This window comes from Pipistrellus hanaki, assembly GCF_964339955.1.
Source record: "Pipistrellus hanaki genome assembly, chromosome: 2".
Classification (NCBI taxonomy): Eukaryota; Metazoa; Chordata; class Mammalia; order Chiroptera; family Vespertilionidae; genus Pipistrellus; species Pipistrellus hanaki.
In genome coordinates, this window is record NC_140504.1 from 15,736,817 (window position 1) to 15,756,247 (window position 19,431).

Below are 19,431 nucleotides of genomic sequence, written 5' to 3' on the forward strand. Positions count from 1 at the left end.
ATATGCAAATTGACCAAACAGCAGAATTACCAGTCGCTATGATACACACTGACCACCAGGGGGGCAGATGCTCAATGCAGGAGCTGCCCCCTGGTAGTCAGTGCACTCCCTCAGGGAGAATGCCACTCAGCCAGAAGCCCTGACTGTCTCCTGCAGGGGCAGTCTCCCACCTTTGCAGCAGTCGGACACCTCCCCAAGGGCTCCCGGACTGCAAGAGGGCACAGGCTGGGCTGAGGGACCATCCCCTCCCCCAATAAGAGCACGGATTTCATGCACCAGGCCTTTAGTTAAGTAATAATTGGCATAGTTTCCTCGCTGTTAGCTTTGGTTTTCATTGGCATAAAAATAAATATTCTGAAAATAAACTCCTTAAATACTTTACTGGTGATGTACTTTCTCAGCTGGTGCAGAAAGCAATGAGAGTAACTGCTGCATTGGCCTTCATTCTTGCCCACAAATAGAAAATTGTTAGTATCTGGAAAATAAAGAAATCTTGGAAATAAAATAAAAATAGTTATCAAGTCCTAACTGTAGAGAGAGATGATATAGGGCACAGGCAAAATCATACTGTGACCCTGAACACTGTTAATGAGGCTTCATGCCACATCAATGGGCCTAGTGTCTTCAGAGCACAGAGAGGCCTGTGGCTGCCTGTACCCGTTAGCCCTTCCAAGGAGCATTCCTATGAATTCTAGGTGTCTGCACTGTAGGAGAATCACAAATAAAGTGGACTAAACTCAAATGAGAATGAGAGGGCTCAAAACTATTGTTTTTCTAGTTTGTGTTTTTTTGTCTGTTTGTTTTTAAGAGATAAGACCATAAATTATGCAATAAGACTAAACACTTTAATTATATACTAATATATATTGATCGCAAGTATTTTCATAATAAACACCGATCACAATGTTAAACTAGAGTCGAAGAGTCTAGGTTTATTGTCTGCAGTTTCCATGGCATACTTGTGAAAGGAATATTAAGAAATTTTCAAAAACTGGACATCAGTTTATACATAAAGGATAGAAACTATAGACACTTCTATTTTTTTCCTTTGCCTTCACAAAATTAAACTGATTCAGTTAAACTAAAAAAAAACAAAACAAACAAACAAAAAAAACAAACAACCCAAAACAAAACAAAAAACCCCCTACAAAATTTACAATCTCCTACAGTCATGATTCAAGCTTGAAAATCTATCATTAGACATAGGATGCAGTAGTGAATAGTCAGTAGCTAGAAGATTCTTCATTTTTAGCATCTCATGGATTGCAGTGGGTGGTAGAAAAAAGATGTGCAACCAGGACTGAGAAAGCTGAGGTACCTAATATCTGTATAGTCAGGATCTACTGAGACTCTTAAGTGACACTCTGCCATTGCCAAATCAATAAGCTTTCATTTTCTCATGAAATGGGCGACAGATTTAATCAGTAATATATCTAGAGGAAAGAGGAAATTGAAACATTTATTACAATAATAATTTTTAGTAATTTAGACTTATAAAGGCATTTTAACAATATCATGACCTTAGATTCATCTAGTATTTCACTTTTGAATTGGATTTTGTATGTATTACCTAAAGTGATCTGAATCGCATGAATACAAAGATATAAAAAAAAAATTAATCTCTTTGTTATATTATAGCTAGGTCAATAGCTTTCAAACTGATTTATAAAACACTAAGGTAAGCCCTAGCTAGTTTGGATCAATGGATAGAACATCGGCCTGCAGACTGGGTTCAATTCCAGTCAAGGGCACGTATCTCAGTTTCAGGCTCCTCCCTGGTTAGGGCACATGCACGAATCAACCAATTGATGTGTTTCTTTCACATCAACCTTTTTCTCTGTCTTTCCCTCTCTCTTCCACTCTCTAAAAACAATGGGTGAGGATTAAACAAACAAACAAAAAACCACTAACCTAAAAATATATTTGCACCAGAGAAGTTGCACCAGAAAAGCTAGAAATGGGTGAAACATACGAGAAAACATTATGTTCCTACAGCAAAATAGCAAATCACACATAATGATTATTTTGGGCACAATGATTCAGAATATGGGCTCTCAAGTCATAATCTCTGGTTTGAATCGCAGTTTGTTGCCTTTTAGCCACGTGACTTGGACAAGTTGCTTAGCCTTTCTGAAATTCAGTTTTCTCATCTGTAACAAGAGTATAATACCAAATAATTGACTTAAATGATACTCATTGAATTAAATTTATTTAAATGAAGTAATACCTGCACAGTGCATAGTGTACCAATGGCATATAACTCATCTCAGTGAGTATTAGCAGCCAATCCACATCCTTTTGTTCCTCTACATGTGTCAGCGACCAGTTATACTGCAGTGTCTTTGTTCACTAATGATAAGACACATCATCAATGCCATGCAAATACTCATGAAGATCCTAAATGTATTTGATATTGCTCTTACTAGTGAGCATATTCCAAGAGTTAAATAGAAAAAAAATGCTAGAATATGCAAACTTGAGGTCAATTTTACCTGTTCCCTTGCCATATAACAAATAAGTGATTGTTAATCACAAACTTCTAAGTTTGTTGTACAAGTGTAGGTCCCAATATTTACCCTCACTTTCCTAACTCAAGAGTTAATTTTGTAATTAAAACCATATGATTGTGATATTAAAAACTGTCAACACAAATGGGAAAGCTTCATTACTTTTATCTTATTTATCACTACTTTAATAAGTTCAGAGAAGATAATAATGTTATTCAGATGCAAATTGCTTGCAGTTATCATGTCTCAAACCATGAAGTAATGCTCTGAAATACCATTTTCTGATCAGAAAAAAAACTGAACGAAGTTCTATTTTTATTTACTGTCTTTTAGAAACATTTATTCCCTAAGTATATACAACTCATCTCCCTGTATTTATTGGTCTCAGAATAATTACTGAGCTAAAAGGAAGTACAATCATTGGTAAAACTCTGTGGTTAAAAAACTTCAGATTGGCACCACCCATACTTATTTAACTAACCCCATAGACACAATATTCCTGCTAATTGAATTCAAAGCCACTGCAAAGTAAACTCAGACATTATATTTCCATTTCTTTTTTCATCAAACAAAAATTATATTAAGGAACACTAATCTATACAATAAAAGTCTAAGTGACCATTATAGCGGAATGACCAGAACAACCAGTTGCTATGATGTGCACTGACCACCAGGGGGCAGATGCTCAATGTAGAAGCTGCCCCTTGGGGGTCAGTGCGCTCCCACAGGGGAGCACTGGTCAGTGAGAACTGAGCTCCCGGCTGGTGAGTGCAGCGAAAGTGGTGGGAACCCCTCCTGCCTCCATGGCAATGCTAAGAAGCATCAAGCAGTCAAACGGTAAGGAGCGAGGAATCCCAGACTGGGAGAGGGCTGTCCGACTGCTGGCTTAGGTCAGATCCCCATAGGGAGCAGGCCTAAGCTTGCAGGCGGACATGCCACAAGGGGTCCTGGACTACAAGAGGGCACAGGCAGGACTAAGGGACCCACTTTCAGTACACAAATTTTGTGCACTGGGCCTCGTGTGTGTGTGTGTGTGTGTGTGTGTGTGTGTGTGTAATGATATGTTACATTATTGTAGGTTAGTGGAAAATATACTCCTTGCTAAGTTTCAGTCTCCTTGTGTTCATCTATAAAACAGGAATATTACATACAGTGTTGGATTACACTAGTGAATGTAATTTTTATGAGCACTGTAAAGTTATATAATCCTTTCTGGATGATTTAAAAGTAGAGATTATTAGGTGGAATAGAAATTTTTCTGAATTCTGGATACCAGTTTAGGCTGTGCCAGGAACTCAATAGAATACTCTCTTGGGTAAGTCACTTTTCCTCTTTAAGACTTACAAAACCTAGCCTTTAGCCTATGTAACATCCAGTGCTAAAATTTCGATTTCCCCAGGTATAAAAAAGTAAATACGATTATTTTTCTAGATATTTCATTTTTTTCTCATAACACACACTAGGAAAAAGCTTAGAAGTACAATTTTTAAAGTCTAAAAACTTGCAAAACATATTAACAAGAATATGTTAATAAATTAATCTCCACTTAGAAGTAGTACAGTAGCCAAAAGTGTAAACTTAAATAGATGAGCAGCAAAAGCAATCATATTTTGGCATTATGTTATCAGATTATATCTAGAAATATACTCTTAAAAGATTACCGTACTAGTTTTCTGATTAAAAATACATATCTCAATTATCACACTGAGAATAAGATGTGAAATTCTATATATCTTGATTTATTATACTTTGCAGAGCATTTCAGGATCCAACATTAATTGCTTACCTCTTCCAAATAATTCTTCCATATCATTAATAGTAGAGCTTGAGACTGCAATTTGCTTCTCCTAGAGGCTTTACAATTAATCTATACCAATTTCATTTATTTTTAAGTTTTAAAACACCAAACTAAGTTAGATTTACTCCTATTTGATAAATAAAAAGATTAACAATTCCCTACAATTAGTCCTTTAAGAAAATTAGTCTGACAAACATGTATTCTGAGCTTTGTAATGAAGGCCCAGCACCATGAAAGGCATGAGAATAAGGAAAAGCTGACATCAATGGGTAGACAGTGGTAATAGTTAACAATAGCAATAGTAATTCCTGAATTTGTAAACCACCCTTTACAATGTACTTATAAGTCATTAATTAGAATACTGATTTAAATATTAGGAGCAAAATCTATTATTCTTAGAACTGGAGGTGGAGGGTAAATTCAACCTGATCTCTGTCCCCAATGAGCTTTCGGTCTAATGTCAAAGACATACACACATGTGGGTGGCCCTGCACCAATACTGACAGCCACACAGGCGATCATGGAGACACAAAGAGAATGATGAAGTGACAGATCCTGGCCACGGCAATTTGAAAAGATTTCATACCAGAGGGACACTGAATCTGGTTCTTGAAACAACAAAAGACACCACCCCCGCACCATTTCAGATGAGTCAATAAAAAGGTGTGGAAGTATTCTATCCAGAGAGAATACGTCTAGTGCTGACAGTGCATTTAATTTTCACAAAGAAAGAAAGGCAGAAATTGCAGGATTGTTTTCCAGATCAGAACAGGAGAAAGAATAGGAGACATTTTTTTGAACCTTTAACTCCTGGTTCTGATGGCTCCTGCTCTATCTCATTGCTTCCTTTTTGAGATGAGACTAGGCTTCTCTGCTTTTACAGCCACATTCCCTCCCTTCCTTCATCACTCCATGTCACCACACCCTTTGCAGGACCTGGCCAGGATGTCCTGAGAAAAACGCACAGGCAGCCATGTCTTCACTACATTCCAGCTTGTGCCTACACATGAAACAAACACCGTTAGGCCTATTTTAGGCCCCCCTTCCCCACCATTCTCCATCCTTTCTAAGGAAGGGGCATTTGTACTTTTGCCACAGGGCATGCTCCATAAAACTGTGATCCGTGCCTACAAACCTTGCATTTTTTCTACTTCAGTTTTGCCCACTGGTCCCGATTCCAAGAAATCATAATTCAGAATGTGGGGGAGGTTAGCAGATTTTTTGGCTCAGGAGGTCATACAGATGTTATTTCTTAAGCAAGACGATCACGACTGCCTGTGTGAGTAATGGCTGTGCGTTGGCCGCGAGCCAGAAGTTCTCTTATAGCAGAATGTATAAACCATTCTCCTACTGAAAGAAGGCCCCCAGTAGGATAATATATTATAACACATGATTCAAATTACAGGATCTCCAGCAGGGGGGCTCATGACTGATTCAGGACGCTCGCCCCCTGAATACTGATGTTGGGATGATGGAATGCCTCATGAATTAAAAGGGCCCTGGTTTAGCGTCTAAATCCTTCATATGCTTTTAAAAATGTCTCTGCCTATCATGGCACTCTGTAAGCTCCTTAAACGAATCATGCCCTGTTATGAAACCCTTGTCGATGTTTTTAAGTCTCCGTGTCCTTGAAATATTATATCCAAAACATTCCCTCTATAAAATAAAATAAAAAGAGAAAGAAAGAGAGAGAGAAAGAGAGAGACTATAACACTTCCCCCTCTCTGGTATGAAACCATATCCTTTTAAAGCCAACATACAATAAGTTAGGGATTTAGAGAAATCACATTTAAGTGTGACCCACTTTCTGCTCTGGGTGATTCTCTGTAGCAGCCTGAAAATGGCCACATGCCACATGTTCCAGACTTTTTCAGCTATCCATAGAACAAATGAGTTTATCTCGGACAAACTAAATACGAATGGATAAGACAACATTGCGTATCCAAAGGTTTGCTCCTGATAAGCAGACTCATTCATAAATAAGATTATTTCATTAGGGTTGATTATGGGTTCTATAACAAAGCAATACATTTGCGGAAAGTTTTCCACTGGGAGTGGAGATGGGGCATTTCTACAGACACGCGAAGGCAGATGTTAAATATCACACATTCTGAAGAACAAATTGGCCGCGATGCATTCTGAAATCATCTGTACCCTGGTCCCTCACTTCTTTTCAAGCTGGGTCTTGCATTCAGTTTTTTTTTTTTTTCTTTTTCTAGCAAATAGATGCAAATCAGGTGCATTGTGCCAAGATGGGAAGAGAGAGAGATTTGTTCAGAAATGACCTCAGTTCTATTCATCAATAAAAATAACACGTTGGCTGGGAGCAGGGAAGAACATAATATAAGGAGTGAACTTTCCTCCGTGTGACAGATGCACAGAAGAGGTCTGGGGATAAAACACTGTATGGTAAACGGCCACGGCAGCATACAATCTGCAAACATTAAAGAATACGCCGAGAGGCAGTTTGCTTGGGAAAATTGCAAATTCCATGGCAATGCACTCCCTTATTCTCTATCACCTGGTACAATTAATTCTGAGTCCCAACTGGAAGAAAGCATGCTATGTATACAGGGGGAGTGGCTTCAGATAAAAATAATCAAAGGTTTAGCTTTTTCTAAGACTTTTTTTTTTTAAGAGGAAATAATTTCTCAAGGTCAAAACCAACACCCAGCATCACTTTCAGTGACAGCAGACACCAATGGGGGGAGGAAAAGAGGGAAAGGCATCAGAGAGAATGCGGCCACACTTTTGCATAGCGGTTTAAATTATGCCAGCGGAATAATTAATGGAAGGACCTTCACATGGGGACGGAGGGGTAAGAGGGAAAGAGGGGGGTGGGGGGAGCTATGTTAAACAAAGTTCATTACTGCATGATGTAAATGAGTTTCTCACCAGTGATGTCACTGATTGGCTGAGCTGCAGAGCTGGCTTCGAGCATGGCCGGATTGGCTGCAAGCTCTTCTGGTGCCTGCCTGCTTGGGCAGCGGTGGAGCAGAGACTTTCTGTCTCTCTTGTTGTCGTTTGAAGCAAATCTTGTTCAGCCCAGCTGTGTCTCCATAGCAGTGGCACCCTAAGAGACCGTCTCCCTCCTGCTTCCCACAGCTTGTCTGTGAGGCGGTCGCTGCTGTGAAATACCAGCGCTTGGCACCAAGCCCAGACAGCATTCTCAGATCCATCTATAACACACACATACAACAAAAAAGAAAAATGAAATTAAAGAAAAAAAGCAGTTCTTTCATCGGAATTACATCCTAAGGAGGCTTAAGAAGGCTTCTATGGCTACTGATGTGTGTCCTTTCGGTTGCATGGCCGAAATCGGTTTTGAAATACAGTATCCTCTCATCTGCAGTCAGACACCATTGGTTCAAATTGGTTCAAAACGGGCAGGGGGAGGGGGTGCCCTCTCCCAAGTTTACCTTGATTACAGAAAAAAATAATAATTCTTCATTTCCCTCCTAAAGCACTGTACCTGAGGTGGCTGGTCCCCTACCAAAATTTGGAACCCTCAGCGGATTTCTAATGATATCCGAGTCATTATTTGCAGTTAAGACAAGGGATATTAATTAGCATTCTTTTTTTCAGCTATGCAAAAGGAGGCAGGGCATGAAACAGAAACCATCTAGGGAGAGGCAGAGAGATAGAGAGAGAAAGGAAAAAATATCTGTGCAGCTTTTACAGTTGAGCTGACACCCTCTCCTTCCCTGCTTTCCCTCCAACCCCCTTACAAAAAAAAAAAAAAAAAAAAAAGGAAGAAGAACGCAGTCATATGAACTTTACCAGACAATGGAGTACCTACGGGCTCTCCCCTAGACAAGTCCTTTATAACCAGCCCGTGCTATGTGCTGCAGGAAGCGGCCAATCGGCGGGCTCCGTTCTGCAGCAAGGACACAATAGGTGCATTGGCCACACTGTCCTCCTAGCCCCTGACGGCAGTTCAGGTTCACTTATTGGACACTGGAAGGCACATATGTCTTTCATATGCACTGGGAAATGATCAGTGAGGCTGCCTTTATGTCCCTGTAATTACATCCACCTAATTACCTCGCAGGAGCTGCAGCAGCCCTGTCTGCATGGGGTGGCGCTTAGACATGTATGTCGTAAAAATATGCATGAGCATGCTTGCTTATTTCAATAATAAACCACCCCAATTATTTCCTTCCCAGAGCTTAATGACCCCTTCAGAATACTTCAGTGGGTGTAGTCCTCATTTCTTCCCTTCAAAAGAAAAAGTGTGTGTGTATATATATATATATATATATATATATATATATATATATATATGCATATATGTATTTTTGTGTAATTTAAACATTATTTTAATCATTTCTTGGGGGGAGGTATGGAAGTGAAACCTAGTCAGCAAATAAAAGGTTATTGAGGACATAAGGCATTTTCCCTGTTCACTCACTAGGCATCAGAAGGAACTAGTAATAAGTGAGTCTGCACACATCACCCTAGCCATACATAGATGCTGATTTATCAAGTCCACCACGAACATCTGCATATGTCTCATTTACGTATGTCCATGTTACATCCATAATTAGAGCAAGTCCTTGAAACACTGACTCCAAATGCTTGAAAAATTAAACCGTTGTTTGCCATGGATCGGGTAAGCAGAGTTGGCTATAGTCCGCAGTGGGAACCGCCTGCTAATTTTTATTTTATTTTATGCATGTTGCATTTACATATTCATGAATGGGATAGCTGTTGAGACTGCTGATCCTGCCGCAGGAGATGAAAAGGCAGGATCCAGCATACAGAGTGTATTAATTTCTAGGGGGAGAATGGCAGCATATGATGGCCAGGAAGAGAGGGTGCTCGGGTCTCATTTGGGGGTTACCTCATTATATAATAAAGGATCTGGATAGACAGCCTACCAGAAAAATGTGTAAGTATAATGAACCTACAAAGGAAAACCAATTTGCATAACTCACGGCCATTCAGCCACCCTGTAAAGAAATAAGCATTTTGAAATGGCGATTTCTGACTCGTGTTTTTGAAGGTAAATAAAATTGCATTCTGTTTTATGGCTATGTAGAGTATCATCAAAATGGGATGTGGTTGGCCGCTCCATATTTTCTCATTGTTTTATAATTTACATATTTCTAATTCCAAAATAAGAATGCTGAGCTTTGAGCATCAATTATTTCCTAAGGTGGAATTTCACCAATGTTTACCTGTATTTATGGACACATTTTGATTTTTACCTCATGGTTCTCAAATCAGGAATGGAATTTATGATTACTAGAGGAACATTAGGAGAAATAGTAACTCACTTTTATCTTTATAGATACATGAATATAACAAAAATTTCACCCATCCTAGAGAGAAAGAATCCCGAAATGTTATTTTTATCTATTTATATATTACAGTCCTCTTTTTAATATTTTCAATATTTATATGATAAAATATATTTAAGTTGATTTTGCATTTTATAAGCATGTTGGTTTTTTTTAAAAAAGCACAGTTCTCCTATTTATGCTTTTCAAAAATGAAGCTTTGGTATGAGGGATGGGTGAGGCAAATGCCTAAGTAGACTAGTAAGAGGTCACAAGGCTCAATTCTAAAAAAAGAAACACACAAATTACTTCACTTATATTTTTGAACTACTAGACACAGAAATTCACACACCTAAAATCAAAGATATTAATTAGCTACTTGATAAATAATGTAACATGCTTCTTCTCTAGTTGATTGTCCAAAAACCTAACAAGCTACTTGTCTCATCTTATTATGCTTTTTGTATCAAAGGCCAAATTTTCTAAGTCTTAAAGCAAGACATTAAAATGTTATTGGTAATTAAATTAAAACATATATAACTAATCTATCTTCCTTTCTTCCTTTCTCTTACACACACACACACACACACACACACACACAAAGATATATGTATATATAAATATACATATACACAGTCATGACTGACCTTTTTTTGTAAGAATGTATGACTGTTCTTCACAGTCATCTCAATTTTTTTTATTTGATATTACACAAAAGCTTAAGATATTCAAAAAGGTAACACTTATTTGCTAGCTGTTTGTTTTTCTAAGTAAAAATCAAAACAGAGGGCAAACTCTCATAATGTCACATACATATAGAATCTAGTGATAGGTATAATACACTTGGAAATTTCCATTTTTACAAAAGATTTTGAAGAACATATTAATTTTATTAATAAGATTAGTAGATGCTCCATTCTAATATTTTAAACAAATAGAGATTTGTAAACCATAAACACTTACAATAAAAGAGGCCTTCTTTAAATACTACCATTTATTGCATCAGGCTTTCTGCTTCCTGCTATAAGATTCTGTCATAGTTTGAGGTATTAGTTATATTTGAAAATGTCAAACATTCCATTTTTGTAGTACTTAATATTAGCCTTTATTATTTTTCTTACACCCCAAATAAAAAAGTCCAATTGTGATATTTTAATATACTACTGAATCCAAAATAATTTTTAATAAAATATTATTCAGAATAAATTTACTTGAGAGCTCAGACCTAACATATCTTAGAAATGAAAACATTAATTTTAGACATGACATCCAAATAAAATTAGTTACTAGTTAGTGTATTGTCACCCATCATCCTGCTATCCTTTATTACAAATACACTTCTCATTCACTTGCTGTCAAGATATTCTTAATTGGTTGAGTTTTACTAAAGGTGAGAAATTTATAGTCTTTTCCTATAAGATCAAAGATGCAAATCTATAAGATAACTATATGGAGAATATGAGTGCCATCTCTGTTCCCAGAATGGAAGTAAGAAAACTTCTTTATAAAGATCAAAAGCATAGCCTCAGACTTATAGCCATGATCATCTCACCAAAAGAATCAAGTCAGCAGAAATTGGCTGTAAAGATATAGCAGCCAGTCATGTTAACTTCATAAATAATACAATGCATTTTATATGGGGAGCCAATTTGGAGAGCGATAAAAAAATAATAAATTAAAAAGCAACTTGTCAGTGTCCTAATGTGACTCATTCTTAAAGAAAAACAAGCTAACAAAAAAAAGCAAGACAAAACACACATACAAAATATAAGCCATTGTAATAAGGGCAGAAAATATTCATATTATAAACAATGTTAAGATACCACTCTTTGTCTCTGTTCACACAATGACAAGCATTGGTGATAAAACAAGGTAATCATTGGAATAGCTCTAAATATATGGCTGCTTTTGTGCCCACAAAACTCACTGCTTAAAATGTCAGAGTGTATGTTTCAATTCTTAAACTCTTTAATAATAATCATCATTATAGGATACTAGTAGCCCTGTGCACAAATCCGTGCACCAGTAATTCACCAGTAGCTCCCTGCCACCCTCCTGTAGCTCCCTCCACGCCCCCTCTTCTCTGACCCCCCTCATAGCTTGCTGCCCTGTTCCCTCTGTACCTCTCTGCCACCTGCTTGTAGCTCGCTGCCCCACTCTCCTGCTGATCCGTGATGTGGTTGTTACTCTGTCGGTCATTAAGCTTCATGGTGTAAAGACCATTTGCATATTACATCTTTATTTATAGGATAAGAAGCATAGGCTTTGTAAAGATGCCACTTTTGGGTCACCAAATGCACTAATCTGTTTCCAAAGTATACTTTTTAGACCATAGTTATGATTGATCTCTTTTATGTTGATCTCAAAAAGATTGGCAGCACATCCCCTATGGAATATAACACAATATCTCAGTTTCAAAAACTCATTTCTCTTGCACAGTTCCAGTTATTTTAATTAGGATTGTTTATTAAATATGTGATTCACAAAAACAAAACAAAACTCATTTCTCTTGCACAGTTCCAGTTATTTTAATTAGGATTGTTTATTAAATATGTGATTCACAGAAACAAAATATGATATCTAAATACCCAATGGAAAAAAATTAAGCATATCATTTAAAAGGAAATATTCCATTAAAATTAAAAGGCACAGGTTCCTGTAGATGCTAACATGATGCTCTATATTTATTATTATTTGTTTTTCTATATGCAAAAAAAAATAGCAGAAAACGTGGGGGGAAATGAAAACCTTTCATCTGAGAAGTTGTCACCAAGCATCTGAAATTATTCCATTATCTCTGTGGTTGAGCATGATGCATGAACCAGGAGGTCATGGTTCAATTCCAGGTTAAGTCACATGCTAGGGTTGTGGGCTTGATCTCCAGTGTGAGAAATGCAGGAGGCAGCTGATGAATGATGTTTGTCTCTCATTGATGTTTTTATCTATCTCTCTCCCTTCCTTTCTCTCTAAAATCAATAAAAACATATTTGAAAAATTATTTTTAACATTCAGAATAAATGAGAAATAAATATTCTACTTGAGCCATGAGATAAATTCAGAATTACAAGCAATGTTTGCTAAATCTATGATTAATAAAAAAGTTATTACACTGTTTCACATAATCTGCATGCACCGATGTAAAAAAAAAGTATTTGCACTTCAGAACAGTTATGCAAGGGAAATATTGCTTCTCAATTTTAAAAGTGATATAATTTTTTTCATATGCCCATCTCATTGTGCAGTTGGGGATAAGAAGAAGGGGAAATAAAATTTTTCAATTAATTGATCTCATCCTTTTATAATTTCAGTAGTATCTTTTGAGTTATTCTCTCTCTGGCAGAGAAAATGGGCATCCAAAATATTATCCACATCCTTATTTCTTAAACCTGTGAGGAATTATATTGGCTGACTGAATTAAGGTTGCTAATCATCTGATCTTACAATAGGGAGTAGCACAGAGAACAAAAGAAAAAATAATACAAGTTGAAAACAAACAAACAAAACTTTTGAAAAGTGGAATAAAACTTTAAAAGGTGGGTAACTGGTGACTGATCTGCCAGACCTAAGAAAACAAGAGCTTAAGCTCACAGTAGATGAAGCTAAAAGCCATTCCAAGAAAGTTTATGAATCAAAAGCTTCAGATACTTTGGGAGACAGAGATAGAAAGAGGTAGAGTTAAGCACACAGTTATATTATGTTGACAGAAAAGCTAAATATTTTTTTATCTCTTCCTCTATTCCATGTTTATGGTCAAATTTTCCTCTTCGTTACAAAGAGAAGACTGGAAAAAAAATATATAAAAATAGAGTTGGCACAGTTGTAGATGGGGTTCCCTTACTCTAATGAGGAGCTTTAAGTCAAAGTAAACATTCAAGATACTGGGTCTCTTTCCATACTATTTTCTTCCCTAAGCAGGTTGGCTCTCAAGAGGATAGCTTCCACAACTTTTCTGAGCCATCTGTTTTAGCAAAATAAAATAAAAATACAATGTCAAAGTAATGGCTAGCTGTACAATAAAAATATTATATGCTTTCATAGTGGAGATTTATCCCTGGTAAGTGGCTGCCCAGCAAAAGTGTATTTCCCATCACTCTATAAATATATATGCAAAGTAGTAAAGTAGTAGGGATGGAATTGAGTGGAATTGATGGGCATCTTTTCTAGGGCTGGCAGGTCCATAAAACCTTTTCATATAGCACTTTTTTTTTGTCTGTGATCCTTTCTCTTCAGAGCTGCTTGAAATGTAGATGACCTCCAGGGTGACCATAGACATCATATATTAAAGATGGCAAAGCCTCTGCTGATCTAGGTTGCTAAATGATTCTGTGTAGAATGGATGTTCTCCAGTAGAATTGTCTGTTCAATACTCCAACTGCATTATTTTTTGGGTGAGTCAAGATTTTTTTTTTGTAGTAATACACAGCAATAAAAAGAAATGAACTATTGCCATGTTCAACAACAAAGGTAAAATGTTGGTCAAAGGAGTCAACCACAAATATATATATATATATATATATATATATATATATATATATATAATTGTATGGTTCCATTCATACAAAGTTCAACAAAAAACACAACTCATCACTGGTAAAAGAGGTCACAATGGTGTTTACCTTTTTGGGGAAAATGATATTAACTAAAAAAGGACAAAAAAGAAACTTCTTGGATTAGGAAATATTTTATATCTGAATCTGGGTGAGAGTTCCATAGGTGTGAATGTGTGGAATATTATCAGTATATACACTTAATATTTCAACAATCTACTGTAAATATAGGGTTAGGTAAAATATAGTCTATGTAAAATATAGTTTACTCTTTCATTATTATTTATTAACTAGAGGTCCGGTACACAAAATTTGTGTACAGGGGGGTGTCCCTCAGCCTGGCTTGCACCTTCTCCAATCTGGGACCCCTCGGGGGATGTTCAACTGCCGGGTTAGGACACCCTAACCGGGCAGTTGGACATCCCTCTCACAATCTGGGACTGCTGGCTCCTAATAACTCACTTGCCTACCCCTAACCACTCCCCTGCTGGCCTGATCACCCACAACTGCCCTCTCCTCTCAGCCTGATCTCACAAAACTGCCCTTTCCTGCTGGCCTAATCTCCCACAACTGCCCTTCCGTGCTACAACTAGCCTTCTCCACTGGGACCTGCCTCTTCCGCACAAGGCAGTAGAGATGCTGGGACCAGTCTCCTCCATGCAGCACAGAGCTGCGGGTCTCACCCCAGGTCTCACCACACAGAGTGGCAGCTGGCCCCATCTCCACTGTGGGCATGGCCATCTTGTGGTGGCCATCTTGTGACATGTCGCTCATGAGGACATGAGGACCACCTCGGCTTCTAAAAGTATAGATTATGTGTTTCCCATACAAGTGACTATAAACCTACTTTTGCTTCACCCTATATGTTACACTCTTAGAGAATTAAAAAAAAATAATGGAAGATAGGTTTCATCAAAATGAAAGAGACCACCAAAAAGAGGATAATCACAGATGTCAAAGTCAGGGAACCCAAGAGAAACGAAAGAAACTTCCAAAAGGATAACACAGCATTACCTTTGTACTCCAGATAAAAGAGGCAACAAGCAATGCAGTATGACCCAAAAGGTGAAGTAGAGGACTATCATCCCAGAAATCTTTCTGCCATTGATCTATTTTTTATACTTAAGACATAATGTTGGGTTGAGCCCTCCCTTGACATGGATTGATGCAGACTCTGCTTGCCCCCCTATGCCCTTTTGCCTTATAAATTAAATATCTCATTTTTTCCAACAGAAATATCCTGTTTTCACCTTTTCCTGAGAACTAGAATAAGTCCCTTTGAGCTTAGTAAAAGATGATTCTTTTCACCCACCTCCCAAGCTCAGTTTCCTCTCTGGTGTTCCATGCATGGGCCATGAGTAGCTTTTTGTAAGATGAGAAAAAAAGTCTCTTAACATTTTAAAGTCATAATTTATTAGGGGCAATAAAACACCATTCTAACATGTGTAATCTTAATATCAGCCAATAAAAACTTGCCAAAAAATAAACATTGAATATAGCAACATCCTTAGTAACAGTGCAATTCACAAGCAAGTATGCACATGAAACATAAGATAAATAATATGTACTTCTTTAGATTTGCTCATCCTAACGTTTTCTGTGGAATAGATCAAGATTTTAAGCACATGGAGGGTATTTTTCAAAATATTTACAAGATCACCATCGTGAACTCTGTCTAAATGACACATTACAACCAAACAGCACCATTAAAATATTTCAAACATTTAAAGGAAGTAAGGTAGTTAACTGTATAGAGAAATATCAACAAAATAGTTATAAGTGGAAATGAAAAGCAGACCATAGTGCAATGGTGTAAGTCCACTTGTGTATGTGCATACTATATTTATAAGCATAGTTCTGAAACTATTTTAGATGATACCCGCCAACATGTTAAGAGTGGCTACTTTTTTATAAGGGACTTAAGGAAAGAAATGGTGATATGTTTTTTAAAAATATGTATTTTTATTGACTTTTTAGAAAGAAGAAGGGAGAGAGGTAGAGAGTTAGAAACATCGATGAGAGAAAAACATTTACGAGCTGTCTACTGCATGCCCTCTTCTGGGGATCAAGCTCACAATCAAGGTACAGGCCCTCAACGGAACCCAGGACCTTGCAGTCCATGCCCTGAGGCTCTATCCACTGAGCCAAACCGGTCAGGGCAATGGCCGGTTTAAATCTTTCATTGTATTTTTAATAACAAACACAATCAAGTAAACTGTTGAAAAGATAAATGACACCAAACACATGCTTTGGTTAGCTAGATCAGCGTTTTTCAACCGCTGTTCCGCGGCACACTAGTGTGCCGCGAGATGTTGCCTGGTGTGCCGTAGGTGCAGACAAGACAAGAATTTTATAATTTTTCACTATTTTGTTTACTTAATATTTCATAATAAAGTAATTATAAAATACTTTGTGTTTATTTGATTCCTATTCAAGAGAATTACTTTATATATAGTCAATATAGGCACAGAGTTAAATTTTTTAACATTTTCTAATGGTGGTGTGCCTCGTGATTTTTTTTCATGAAACAAGTGTGCCTTTGCCCAAAAAAGGTTGAAAAACACTGAGCTAGATGATGCCAAATGCACAGATATTAGGACACATTTAGCTTATTTCCTTTATTTCACATTCTTCCAGATGGTTAAGATTACATGGACAATTCCTCAGTTAATATTTAAGAAGTGTTAAAATGTGTAGCATCCCCCTTCACTATGAGGTTATAGAAATTAAAGTACTTCCCCACATGTAGTTCTCCTTAAAATAATTAACAATGAGTATTTATGAGGCAGAGATAAAATAAATAGTAAAGTAATATAATGGGAATAAAGCGTAAGTTTGTATCTTGGCTTCTCTGCTCTGTGGGGAAATTTATTCATCTATAAAACAGAAAAAATCAACACTATTTTAGAATGGCGTTGCGATGATTAAATGAAATAACATGTTAAAATATCTTCCTTGGTGTCCAGCCCAAAATAAATAGTTGATATATGTGTCATTTCCCTCACACTCTCTAATTATCAATTGCACAACTTAAATAGTTTTTAGAATAATATTTTTTCTATTTTTATTATTTAAAATTTTGAATTTTGAAGATAAATCTATCATGGTGATGGAGAAGTGTAAAAAAAGTTGAAAATATATAAAAAAAAAGTAAGGATTAAGAAAAAAATGAACTTGTCTCTACTATGAATTCCTCTAAGACAGATGTTGGTCAGGAATAAGATGCAAGTCTGGCTCTTGCATTAAGAGTATCTTGCCCATGTCAGGGAAACCATAATCCTCACCTGAATCAACAAAGAAGAATTTGCCCAAAGATTATTTTACAACATCTGAATTTCAAGAATGATGTGAACTCTCCAAGGACTTATTTTTAAACTGCTTATCTTAGTCAGAGGCTGCTAATACAACACCCTTCTAAATGTCTCATGCAAAGCCTCCGCTGTGTGAGTAAACCTGAAATTTTTAGGTCTTCAGACTCTGACTTGTAGTAGATAACACCTGTGGCATTGTACATTAAGTGGATGCAATTTTAGTTTTGTTTCCTTTGTTGGGATTTGCTGCTAAAACTTTGGTTCCCACTCTTGGCATGTAGGAAAGGACTCATGGTTGTGGGCAACATCCCCATTCCTGGCAGTAGGTATCTTGCCTGAGGAGATGGAAAATGATACCCCTGACTTTCCTTCTTTGTGGGAGGAAGGTACCACATCTTTCTCCCTCACTGGTGTTTTCCAAGAGCAGGAAGTATTCACATTCATTCAGTATGTCTAATACTTTTTCTCCAAAAGCGAATGCACTTGCCTTACCCTTCTTGTAATCAGAACATTGACTCTTCATCAATAGAATTAATTTTTCTTTCAGTTCTTCTCTGCAGGAGGTATATTGATATTAATTAAAACTTGAAAAAGTCCCTGAATAGCATCTTAAAACCTCTCTGGGGTGACTTCATGAGTCACAACAGATACTTTGTTTCCTTAGGACTCAATGAGGAAATTCTTTATGTGTCTTTTCCTAAACTGTGGTTAAAAGAACGGTATTCAGTGTTCTTCAATGTCAAGTCAATAAATCTCAGCTTTAGTAGCAAACCTAAAGAAGTGTTACATCTTTAGGAATATGTTGTCCTCAAACATGAAATGATGACCAAAGATGTTACTCATTTTGCCTTTGATGTCAGAAACCGTGAAGTAAAACCTGTGCAAATATTGTAGTCTGTACTACATCAATGGGACCTTTGTACCTTTAAATGTCTCCTTTGATACTGTAGCCTCTACTCTATGAAGTCTTTTTTTTTCTTTTTAAATCGTGTACTTGGACGTGTGCAAGGTGTAGGTGTGGTGGTTAGTTTTCTATTGCTGCAGTGACAAATTACCACAAATGTAGTGGCTTCAAACAATCCAAATTTATCATTTTATAGTTTGAGAGGTCAAAGGTTCACAATAAGCCTCAGGGAGCTAAAATTAAGATGTTTCTTCTGGAAGCTCTAGGGGAGAATCTGTTCCCTTGCCTTTTTGAGCTTCCAGAGGCCACCCCCATTCCCTGGCCGGTGGCCTCATCTTCGGTCTTCCAAGCCAGCAATGATGCATCTCTATGACCATTCTTCCCTAACCACATCTCCATCTGATTCTGAAACCTCTGCCTCCTCCTTCCACTCTTGAAAATTTTGTGGTTACACTGGGTCCAACCATAAAATCCACAATCACCTTACTATCTGCTGATTTGCATCCTGAATTCCATCCGCAACTCCATCTTGATTCCATCCATAGTTCCTCTTTGTCATGCCATGTAATATAACTTATTCCCAAGTTCTGGGACTTGAGACATAGAGACATTTTTCAGGGTCCATTATTGTGCCTACCATAGGTGACATCTTAACTTAGGAAGGAAGAATTAAGACTTACCAAATAGGGCCCTAGTCAGTTTGGCTCAGTGCATAGAGACTGGCCTACTGATGGAAGGGTCCCGGGTTTGATTCCAGTCAAGGGCACATACCTCAGTTGCAGGCTTCTCCCCAGCAACCAATGGAAGTGTTTCTCTCACATCAATTTTTCTCTCTATCTTTCCCTCTCTCTTCCAATCTCTCTAAAAATAAATGAAAAAATATCCTTTAGTGAGATAAATCTGATTTGGGAAATAATCTGGGGTCAAGAATGACAACAAATACCTCACCGCCCCAAAAAAGGGAGTGAGCAGCATTTGAGGTGAGATCACAAACAGAAACCAACAGCTGTGGGTTGGTGCTGGGAACAAGGAAACACTCAGACAACAAGAGAGGCTGGAGAGCAGGCCACAGTCACTATCAG

General features: G+C 37.3%; 1 protein-coding gene across 1 annotated transcript in view; it reads right to left on the reverse strand.

Moving 5' to 3' along the window:
• The window catches only part of LOC311617529 (uncharacterized protein), a 438,209-nt gene that overhangs the window by 385,679 nt on the left and 33,099 nt on the right, over nt 1–19,431 (reverse strand). The window contains exons 3-4 of the mRNA XM_084873885.1: nt 9,585–9,629; nt 7,201–7,484 (exon numbers count right to left, since the gene is read on the reverse strand). Coding sequence (XP_084730011.1) covers nt 7,201–7,246 — 46 coding nt within the window. The 5' untranslated portion in view covers nt 7,247–7,484; nt 9,585–9,629. The remainder of the gene's footprint in view (nt 1–7,200; nt 7,485–9,584; nt 9,630–19,431) is intronic.